General features: G+C 47.5%; 1 protein-coding gene across 6 annotated transcripts in view; it reads left to right on the top strand.

Moving 5' to 3' along the window:
- Positions 1–11,371, top strand: part of AXIN1 (axin 1) — a 91,728-nt gene that overhangs the window by 12,815 nt on the left and 67,542 nt on the right. For all 6 annotated transcript variants that reach the window (XM_035889148.1, XM_035889144.1, XM_035889147.1 and 3 more), the window contains one exon: positions 1,355–2,326. In XM_035889148.1, the coding sequence (XP_035745041.1) occupies positions 1,449–2,326 (878 nt within the window). In that variant the 5' untranslated portion in view covers positions 1,355–1,448. The remainder of the gene's footprint in view (positions 1–1,354; positions 2,327–11,371) is intronic.

Below are 11,371 nucleotides of genomic sequence, written 5' to 3'. Positions count from 1 at the left end.
GGCCTGGCCGTGGTCGCCGGCCGCTCCTGGGCTCGCTGGGCTCGTTTCACGATGCGCAGGTGGGTTGTGAGGACAGGCGCGACATAGGCAGTGGTTCTTGGTTCAGCTGGGCAGAGGGAACGGTGGGAAAACAGCCAAGCATCCCAAGGACGTGTTTGTTGGAGTGGGGTGAGCTTCGCGAGGGAGGCCGAGCTAAGTGTGCCTTCCCTGGTATATTTTCACATGCAGTTGAGTCAAGCCAGTGGAAGGAGTGATTTGTCGGGCGGCTGGTGCCTTGTGGTGCTGGGGGCTTTGAGGCTGATGCTGTTCTGTAAAACAAGACTTTTTCTACTGCCTTTAAATCGTGGAGTTACCTTGTTGAGCGGCGGAAGGCGCAGCCCGGGGATTGTCCTTGCCCTCCTTCCCCCACACCTCCCATCCTCCATATTGACTCGTTGCTCTTCTTTAAAAACAGTGTACTTGATCAGATTTCCTTCTCGAGATGGTTTTCTCATCTTCCTTTCATGACCTGAAATTTTCTCAGGCTCGTTGCGTGCAATGTTGTTAGCGTAAATGAACCTTTTCTCAATGGCCTGTCTATGAAAACCAGTGCCAGACCTGAGCTCCTGTGCTAACGTGCCCATTTGAAGCAAGAATGCAGTCCAGATGCCCAAAATACTGGGGTCAACGATGCATCTGGATTCCCCTAGAGCTAGACGAGGCGACGCAGCAGCGTTATTTCTAAAAGGCAGAGATTTGCGAGGAATGTGGCGCTGGTATGTCACTTGAGCGTACGAAAGCCACCTGTGTTTGATTAAGGTGCAGTCTTGCTTTCGGGACTCGCTGGATATTCTTTCAAAATATTCTTTCACAAGCTTTAGATTCCTGTTTGGGGATGAGAATTTGCTAGATGGGTAGCCAGATAAAAACATGCTGCCTTAGTATGACGTGGTGCGCGTGCTGTCCAGGTAGGCTGTGCAGAGGACTTAATGGCAGCGCAGAAGATGGCGTGGGTCCGGTGGCACCGCGCGGTACCTGCCTGTAGGTCTTTTGGATGTGGGGACTGCCAGACCCCAGGGTCCTGTAAAACCGCCAGTGCTGTGAAATTGGCCGCTGTTTCTAGCGTAGCGCCGGCCGTATCAGTGATGCCGAGTGCTGGCTGTAAAGTTTTGGGATCTTCTGTAACTTTCATTTTTAGAGGGTGCCTGGTTTGAGCCCAGTTCTGTGCTCCCTGAAGCCACTGAGAGCTTTGCCGTTGATTCTGCCCAAAAAGAGGCATTGATACAGCAATGGGGCAGAGCAAAATTAGTGGTTTGTGATCTTAGAGTGTTTATTTACAGTGATATTCACTGATTTTTTTTCTCATCTGTTTCAGCCAAACAAACTCGTTCACCTTGGAGCTACAAATATTGGTGATTTGAGATTTGAGCTCATTCCCCACTGTTCCTGCGCAAGCAAGGACCAGAAAAATGAATATCCAGGGGAAAGGCTTCCCCTTGGACCTTGGAGGAAGCTTCACTGAAGATGCTCCGAGGCCACCGGTTCCTGGTGAGGAGGGGGAACTCGTGTCCACGGATCCGAGGCCAGTTAGCCACGGTTTCTACTCCGGTAAAAGCGATGTGGTTAGAAATGAGACGTCCACGGCAACGCCGAGGCGCTCTGATTTGGATTTGGGGTACGAGCCCGAGGGGAGTGCTTCGCCAACTCCACCCTACCTGAAGTGGGCCGAGTCGCTGCACTCCTTGCTGGATGATCAAGACGGTATCAACCTCTTCAGGACTTTCCTGAAACAGGAGGACTGCGCGGATCTGCTGGACTTCTGGTTCGCCTGCAGTGGCTTCAGGAAGCTGGAGCCGTGCACGTCTAATGAGGAAAAAAGACTCAAGCTGGCAAAAGCCATTTACAAAAAATACATCCTCGACAACAATGGCATTGTGTCCCGGCAGATCAAACCGGCCACAAAAAGCTTCATCAAAGACTGCGTCATGAAACTGCAGATTGACCCCGACATGTTTGACCAGGCCCAAACAGAGATTCAGTGCATGATAGAAGACAATACCTACCCTTTGTTCCTTAAGTCGGATATTTATTTGGAATACACGAGGACAGGTGGGGAAAGTCCAAAAATTTATAGCGATCCGAGCTCGGGGTCTGGGACAGGTAAAGGGCTCCCCGGTTATCTGCCAACTCTGAATGAGGACGAGGAGTGGAAATGTGACCAAGAGGCCGAGCCTGAGGCCAGCAGGGACTCGGCACCTTCCAGCAGGCTCACGCAGAAGCTGCTCCTGGAGACAGCCACCCAGCGCGCCGCCTCGGCTCGGCGCTACAGCGAGGGGAGGGAGTTCAGGTAGGCGAGCGCCGGGGCAGCGTCCCTTCTGGGGGGTGCCTCCAGGGAATGGACCAGGGAGCCGCCACGGGGGCGGGGATGATGGAAAGCCTTGGAGGACCTTGGGTGGTGGGGAGCACCCGCATCGGTACGGGATGGTGTCGTGCGGGCGCTTTGGTGGAATGCAAGGCTCTATTTGAAAGCAGTCGCGGGTTGTTTTAAGGGTGTCTTCGGCCGTTCCTGTCTGAGTGCCCCAAATCATCCCGGCAGCACGTTCCTTACCCAGGGAAACTGCTGCTGGACGTGGTCTGGAGGCAGCTAGGGCTTGGTGGGCAGTGCAGAGCTGCGGGCAGTGCTCGTACGTAGGCAGGGAGTCGAGCGAGCTGCAGTTTCAGGCTGGCCATAGCCTGCACCGGCAGCAGGTCACTGTTCAGTTACAGGAACGCAGACGAGTACAGCTCACGGTAGAACTTCTTGTAAATACACCAGGAAATTGTTGCGATGAGCCAGAACTGGAGGTTGCAGGAAGCTTGCCGGAGATACCCTCACCTCTGTCATGTTTATATGGGTCAATCGGGGATCACAGAGCTCCCTGAAAACAGCGCTGCTTTGCACACCAGCTTCCCAGCACCAAATTCTAGCGGTGTCAAAGTCAGAATCACTGAATCCAGTTAAAACCGTTCCCTGCTGCAGCTTTTCCCTTCATCAAAGTAATTGCTGTTTTGTTGGTTTTTTTTTTTTTAACTGGAGGAGTTGCACAGTTTTGCAGCCTGTTTTTTTTCTGGGTCCCCCACCCACTTCCAGCCAACATGGATTTTGAAACTTGCTGAGAGCTCAGTTAAAATTCCAGACAATTAACTTAGCAGGGAGCTCTCTGGGATCAATAAGCGTGTGTGTGTCTAACCCTTGCTGAATCAACAGAACCCGGCCAGAACACATTCCTACTTTTTTCTTTTTTTTTTTTTTTTAAATAAAATCTCCTTGTTTTAAGACCTGCTTAGGCTAAAATCTGACGCTTTGTGAAGATTACGAAATGAAGTAGCTGAACTGTCCTCTTCAAAGCCGTCTGCCTTATGAAAAGCATTTCTGTGTTTAATCTCCCTCGGCCGTCCCTTTAGGCTGGCAGCTGGAAACGCATCCCGCCCCGCGCAAGGTCTCGGCGCCTTTCAGCTGGCAAAATGTTTTCGGTGTGATTCTTTTTTTCTTCTAGATTTTGAGGAGGGGATGTTGCATGTGAAACTTGGGGAGTGGAGGGGGGGGAAAAAGGGAATTCGTGTGGACTCCCGCTGTTTTAATCAGGAGTCGGAAAAACAAAATCCCAGAGTCCTGGGACTCTCCCGTGGAGTTAATAAAAACCTTGAATGTTTCTTGAAGTGCGTTTTCACTGAGCAGTCAGGTACTCACCGTAAGTGAAGGATTAGAAAAGTCTACGATTTAAGTAACTATTTAAGTGATAATGGCTTTAAGGTTGAAAATAACTTATTTTTGAGGTTCAGCTGTGTTTAGTTTCCTTACTAGAGCAGGTAGCAAAAACCTGCGTGCAACCCTGCGCTTCTCAGCTCCGGCTTCAGAAACAGATGCACTTCCCCCGTTACCTGAATATATCCGTGCCAGATTTGAAAACGGTTTAAGAAATGTGCTGTGAAATAGAAGCGTTGGGGAGTAGGGTTCCTCGGTCTTGGGTGTTTTCATACCAGATTGGAACAACATGAAATAAATCTTTACCTGGGGGATGGAGGTCAGAAAAAAATGCGTTACTATTAATTTATAGTGTCCGACAGCCTGTCATTGTGGCTGGGGGCGGTCCGTTGACCTGTCGGGTAGGGAGGCACAGAAACATTTGCCGTTCTCACCAGTGCAGGAGCCATTTCTCAGCCTGAAGTAACTGAAGAGAAGTGATTTATTTTAATTTTGAAATGTTGATATGTCAGCTCTAGTAGCATCCGGAGCATCGCGATGGAAGATGCTGCTGAACTGCTTTGTCTCTGTAGTTTTTTATTCTAAAAAAATCTGCTGAGATACTAATTTATGAGGTGATTGTTCCTCTTTGTGCAAGACTTTGTGGTTGAATTAACTTACTTCCCGGATGTTGTATAGCAATAACTCTCTTGAATAGGTTGGTTTTTAAACTGTAGTATCTTTATCCTGCAGACCTTTTTGTTCATTTACTTTCTCACCTGAGTAAGAGCACTGGAAGCCAGCAGAGCTGCTTGCGGCAAGAAGCGATAACTGCGTGCAGCATTTGAAAGGCTGGATCCCAATTTATTGTGAAAATTTCCACAAACCTTTTTTTTGTGTGTGTGTGTATGTGTGGAAGAATTTCTCGTTTCTGTTCTCGAGGGAATGTTGAAATAAGCTGTTTTGCATTATATCTGAGGGCCTGTTTAATCTTCCCAAGACTGAACTTCTATTCCTTGGCTTCCATGGAAACCCTAAATAAAGAGGAATCTGAGCAAATGCAGTAGAAGTATTTCTCTCTTAGCAAATGAGCATCTTGAATCGGCTCCAAATTTTTTGCAGCAGAAAGTTCATAAATCTTGACGCAGTAGCTCTGCTCTCAGGAGAGCAAACGTAAAAAATTCCTCAAATGGCAGACAACCCGTTATTAGCGTTGGGTATTTTGAAGGTGTGCAAATGTGCGTGCATATGTGAGAATATCCCGAAGCCAAAAGCATCGCCGTTACCCACTGTGTTTTTGTATGCGTAGGAAAAGGCCAATAGTCATTATAGTTAGGCTCCTGCAAATTAATTGGACATTGGTTATGGATCAGTGAACTTCAAAGAGGGTAACCCCCGAAGATCTCGGGCATTAACTCGCAGCTTCCGAAAGTGACACTAACGTGGTTGTGAGGGCGGCTAAATCGTTCATTAACCTTCTTCTGACACGCCGGGACAGCGTTCCTCAGATCCGAAAAGCAGAAATTAAACCTGTGCCTGAGAACCGCCCTGCAGCCTGGGTTTTGAGCGCTCCAGGAAGACGTGCACGTCTTAAAAAGCTGGAAATTTGGTGTTTGGTGGTGAGAGGTTGCAGTTGTGTCCTTTGTTGGGGTGGGTTTCTTCTGCCATCTCTTTAGCTTTGCATCAGAAGGGGGTTCCCCTCCCACTCCCAAAGCACTGGGGAGCAGCGCTCGCAGCCGTTGCCTTTGCTCTCTTCCCGTGGTGGAAAGCGTAATGGTGTTACGTGTGAGCAGCTCTGCTTTCGTCCCTTCTGAAAGACAAGCAAGCTGGAAGATGTAGGTTGGTTCTGCCAGGTGTTTTGGGTTTTGACCCATGTCATGAAATGCACAATGTGTTGAAAAGGAGACCTGGAGGATGGTGGTGAGAGGACGTATGTGAGGTCTCCAGTTGTTGGACATCTGGGAATATTGTGGTGGAGCTGATAGGCATGGATGGAGAAATATCCCAAAGGGGGCTTTGATATATGTGTGGCTTGGGTTTTTTTTTAAAGGAAGCGGGCTACATCATGTAAGCTTTAATTTCCAGAGTGCTGAGCTGGCTTAGCTCACGTGGCATTTCACAAGTGTTGGTGGTTCAAATGAAAAGGATGGGTGATGCAGTTCTCCACCAGGGCTGGTAGAAACCACCAGGAGAGTCCTCACACTTGGTGCCCATGTACTGGCAGCCTCCCTGGACACACATGAGAGCAGGTCTCCCCGAAACATACAGCCAGCACTTCTTCATAACAGGGTATGCAGAGAAAGTAAGTGGAGAAACAACTGAAGGAGCTTTTTAGAGAGATGTGACAACCTGTGGTCTGAGGCGGTGCCATGATGAACTGTAACGTGGAGAGGAACAGCATAGGCTGGTTTGGGGAAGGTGCGGGATCTCTCCATTGCTTAGGTAGCATCAAGGGTCCAGCGGTCAGAAGCTGGGCCTGCATCATGAAGAAGGTAAAATTTAGCTGGCAGATCTAATTTTGAGGTTTGCTGCTTCGTTCATAATTAAATATTAAATTGCACACTTCTGACTCAAGACTGTGTGGTGAAGGCATCTGTATTAACTGCACCAAACACGGGGAGAACTGGGGGTGCAAAATCACAAATGCTGATGCAGGAGCGGTCTGTGGTTAAAAAGTTCAAGGTGTGGGTTACTGTTTTACCGATGCTGCTTTTAACTGGAGAGGCAGCATGTGCATCTTGGACTACTGGAGCTTCATGAGAAGTTGGTTGCTGGAAAAAAGCAGCTACTGAATGTTGTATGTAAACATGGGAGGAAAAGTTTTGGACTCTTGGCTTGACTTAGCTGGAATTAAAATTGCTGGGCCCATTACACCACTTGTAATCGATAAAAACCTATCTGGAGTCTGTGGCCATTTCCAAATGTAAAGAAAATAAGTTCTAGAAGAATAGTTTTGGTTCTGCATTGCTCTTGAGAGAAGTTTGTGAGTCTTAACGGGGAGGTGGGGTCTGACGCTGATAGCACTCAGTGGTAATTTAGCGACTGGAGCGCTGTAAGATATACAAGACAAAGACTGATGGTGCTTTTACACAGAAGTTACGCCAGCTTTTTTAAATACGTTGTTAAGCTGATGAAACGTCTGCGTGGAAATGCTTATATTAACAGTGTGAAGTATTTATACTGGCAGTTGCCAAGTTTTAAAATGGATTTTATTTGAAGAAGAATGCCTTTTGTGCCCATAGCTTTGCCTCTACACAAATCAAGATGAAGAAGTGGTGTATTTGTTGTTTGGTTATGGATCAGTGCTTTGGCTTCTTTTTAAAGACAGGTAGTTAAGCTTTTAACACTCTCTTTTGATAAATGAATAGCGTTTTCTCCCTTCCTCCAGCAAACAGCTACCTTATTTTGTTGTGATTGAGTTTTACTTGAGTTACTCCCTCTTTTTGGTGCTGGGGAGGTTCAGATTGGACATGGAGCCGGGGGGGAATTCTTCATGAGGAGCACGATGCAGCCCAGAAATGGGTCACCAGAGAGGAGGAGATCTCCATCCTTGGAGGGCTTCACAGCCGGGTTAGACAGAGCCGTGGCCCGTCTGGTCCGGTGTTGGCGGTGGTCCTACCCTTATGCGCACTTACAATGATGGCACAAGTCATGAGATATTGTGTTTTGAGAACCGGGCTGGAAGTCGGGCTGTTTTGGGTTCTGCCCCGTTTCAGAAAGAATTGGGTACTAAAATGCTGAATGGGAGCTGAGCCGATCCCAGGTCTCTGAGAACTGCACCTAGGAGGTGGGCCACGGAGTGGGTACACCTTGGTTTTGATCTGCCATTCAACTTCAACTTGGCTTTATGTTTTAAGAGTTTCTTTGTTGTCGCTACAATGGACTAATCCCTTGAATAATTAGTTACCATTGGACGTTTTAAAAATGACTGCCTCTTGGATGTTTTCCTTTAATAGTCTGTTAGATCCTGGATTTATTAACTACTGAGACAGACTGTGAAATCCTGTTACACCAGGCTTTCTTGGTGGAAAAGGGACTGAGAAGGTTGTGGGGGTGCTGGGGGAACACACGCTGGCCTCGTGTGAAGGTAGAGCTGTTGACTTCCCCACCTTCCCAAGCTGTACAAGAAGCCCTCCCTGCCGGCTGGGCCGGGTCGCTGCCTGCCAGAGCATGCTGTGGTCCTGGGTCATCCTTAGGTTTGGGCCTTCAGAAGGTGCTCCAAAAAGTTACAGCACTCTAAAATAAATCACGGACCTGATGTTATTAGAATCGGTGAAGAAATCCGGTTTTGGAAGTGGCTCTGTGTGTAGCGCAAAAAATTGTTGAGTTTAAAAAAAACTCAGAGGTGCTGGTATCCTAAATCAGTTCCTGGAAATATCATTGGATTATTAGGCTCATCCTTAAATCCATTAAGCAAATTACAGTTAATCAGTCAAATAAAAGAAGAAAGATCTTTTGCAAGGCCCTGTCTTTGAGCCACATGCAGAAGCTGTAGTAATATTTTAATTTTCCGACTGTCACTGAATGTATTCAATCACTTCACTTCCTTATGTGGAGGATTTGAAATTAGAAACTGAGGTTAATTATCTGCATTAAATGAAATATGTGAAGCCCACAAAAGCAAAAACCTCCACGATTTGGTATGGTCTGTTAAGTTAGGCAGGCTGTTTCAGAAGGAGAGGGGTTATTTTTTTCCCAGTTCTGTTCCGATTGAAGGGTTTTAGTCACAGTAATTGAAATGATTAAAAAGTCAAATTGCTGGTGAATATGATTCTGAGCGTCTTTCTGAAAAGACTTGACGCTTGGTTGAGAGCAGGGGTTTGCTCTGCCTGGTGGTGTGGAGCAGCCGGTGTTGTGCCGTCCCGGCGTGGGTGACGCCAGTTGTCCTTGGTGCCCTGTTACCAACCCCTTCCATGGCAATGGGCTGTCATAGCGCTGCTGCTAGGTTAGTGGAGGTGATTTGGAAGCGGAACAACACGGGAGGAGAGCTACGCTTTTGAGCATATGAGATATAAAGCGGGTCCGACACCATCCATCCTAATGCCGGTAATTAGCTAATTACTGCCTGCTTCACTTGGAGGTGCAGCTTCGGACTCTACAAAGACGATCCTCTTGGAAATAGACCATCCCCAGTGGTCAGCTGGTTTTGGGGCAATTGCTTTGTTAAGAGGCTCTTTTATTTATTTTTTTTTTCCTACTGCTGCAATATACAGGTGGCTCAGATTTGAACTGCTCGGGGGGCTGCCGCATCCATCTCTGCTCTATGGGGGCAAAGATGCCCCTTCGCTGGTGCGGCCCTGAATCCCCTGCTCATCACCTGGGCACTTCAGGAAGGGTTTCTTCTGGAGCCACGCACCTTCTTGTTCCCCTCTGCCATGTGCTAGAGCAGGCTGCTTTGCCTGAAGTCACGCTCAAAATTAAATTGCAGCAGGTCACACTTGCGTGTAAAAGCAAAAGCATCGTTACTCGCAGCCCTGGTCCAGGTTCTTCACTGTTGTTAAGGCACTGATGAATTTAAGTAGAACTGTTGCAGTCTTAAGTCAGATTATCTAAATTCTGTAAAACCCACATAGAAATTGGATTTCACCTTTGAAGACTCCAGAGTACACTTGTATGGTAAGACCTGGAATTTTTGGTCCTGTGGCCCCCAAGGTACAACCTGTCTTTAAAGTACCAGCTTTTACAAGGTCTTCAGCTGATCTAAATACCTACTAGATGAATAGCTTTCACTTATCCTGAGGAAAAACAGCGGAGGGAGGGAAAACTATAGCTAGAGGAAAAAACCTCTTTGAAATACCCCAGTGGGACCTACTGGTTAGCACCAGGACCTCGTGTTAGTCCCTGGAGCCACCTCCAGAGCTAATGACCAGAAGCTACTGGGTTTTATTCTTCCTTCAATCCTTCGACCCCACATATTCCCTGCTCTGTTGTAGACTGGAGAATCTCAGTCCTCTCTCCGTTTTCATTTTCTTTTTTTCTGGAGTTTTCAGGGGTTTCTCATTTATCTCCAGGGTGTGTTCCAAGAAATGCTGGTGCTGGAAGGAGGAGAGTGGTAGGCATGGGGAGGTGGGATTGCCTTTTTTTCAATGGTCCGCATTTAGAGCAGGTTAGCTCTGCTGGAAATCCGTGCCTTTAGCGTTCAACAGATTTACCTTTTTCAGTCATGAAGTTTGGTCTTTTTCTTGGCTGGCAATCAGCTTTTCAGCCTGGGTGAGCCTTATCTGGAAGAGGGGCTTTCTTCTTCTGCCATTTCTGCCGGCCTGGTCCAGGTGGTTGCTTTGGGACCTCTGTCTGGTGCATGTATTCACGTGGGATCGATCGTTCGGTAGCTGAGGACCTCCCCAAGCTTTCCCAAGCAAAGTACAAACCAGAGCCGCGTTGCAGGAGGGCTCCTGGGAATTACAGGTAGGATCCAGGGAGAGAGGCACCAGGACTTTATCCAGCTGTAGCTACTGGGTTTGATTAACTTTCTCCTGGCTCTGCCCCGCAGAAGTAAGAGCTGTAAAACCATTTGGCACCAGACATGCAAATGAGAGCTGGGCTGAAGCTACTGTTACCCTTGAGGATCCCAAAAGAGGAATCAACAGATAGAAATTATTCTATTAGCAGGGGCAAAGTTCACAGGTTAACCATCGTGTCAAATCAATGAAATACAGCCTTGATCTCCTGCACAAGGGCTTTATTGTGTATAAATAAGAGTGCCCGAGCAAAGACAGCAAGTTCTTGCACTGTAACATTTGCAGGGTGCTGAAGAAAGGGAAGCTCTGTACAGATTGGAGCACGAAATGCCTCCTTCGGACATCAGCTTCATTCCTACTTCAAAAGATTGCAAAACATGACCTTGGAACCTTCTTGCTCTCCTTATGGCCCTACCCAGATTGGATTTCCATAGGTCATGTATTTTTTGTTTTTTTAATAAGAAGTTGGGGTCTTTGGCTAAGAAGGCTTGTCTTTGTACTTTTAATTCAGTCCATGTGACTGTCATAACATTTATTTCTTGGGAAATGAAAAACGATCCTTCGTGAGTAAAGCCACAAAAGAAAGCCGTTGGGTACGCTGGCAACCTCAGGTGCGTGCAGCATGTGTCTTCTGCTGATCCGCTAGCCCTGGATGAAGACCATCACCCCTTTGTTGCTTGGTCCAAGGCTCTGCCAGGAAAAGAAAGGTCAGAAGCTGCTGCCTTTGTTGTGGTAGTATTTATATTTAACGTGTCTTTGAACATTCAGGGAAGCTTTGTTTTCCTTTCTTGGGAGAAGCTACTTTGAAAAGGCTCGCTTGACCCTCTTTGCTTCAAGATGGGCCAATGCTGGCAAAAATAGATGAGCCTGAAACAAGATGGAAATGGGCGGCAAAGGATGTGTGGATGTGTTACTGCAGCGTAGGGTTTGTCGCTTTGTAAAACAGCCTTGCGGTTTTCCCCCTCCAGATACATGCAGTCAAGTTTGTGATCCGGGGGTGATTTGAGTGCCGCTGGCTGGGGAAATTAGCCCGACTGGAGGCATTCGGTAAGGCTGAGCATCCCGCTGTCCATCAGCGGTGGTTTTGGGTCTTCCCCAGGAGAGGCTGAGGAGCCTGTTAAAACTTGATCCATAAACCTTCCCTCTTCTGAAGAGAGGAAGCTTTCCAAATGAGCATGGGAAAAACTTTCCTTTGGGAATCCTGGAGATA

This window comes from Egretta garzetta, unplaced genomic scaffold (assembly GCF_000687185.1).
Source record: "Egretta garzetta isolate BGI_Z169 unplaced genomic scaffold, ASM68718v1 scaffold42, whole genome shotgun sequence".
Lineage (NCBI taxonomy): Eukaryota > Metazoa > Chordata > Aves > Pelecaniformes > Ardeidae > Egretta > Egretta garzetta.
This window is presented reverse-complemented; position numbering and strand designations above follow the sequence as displayed.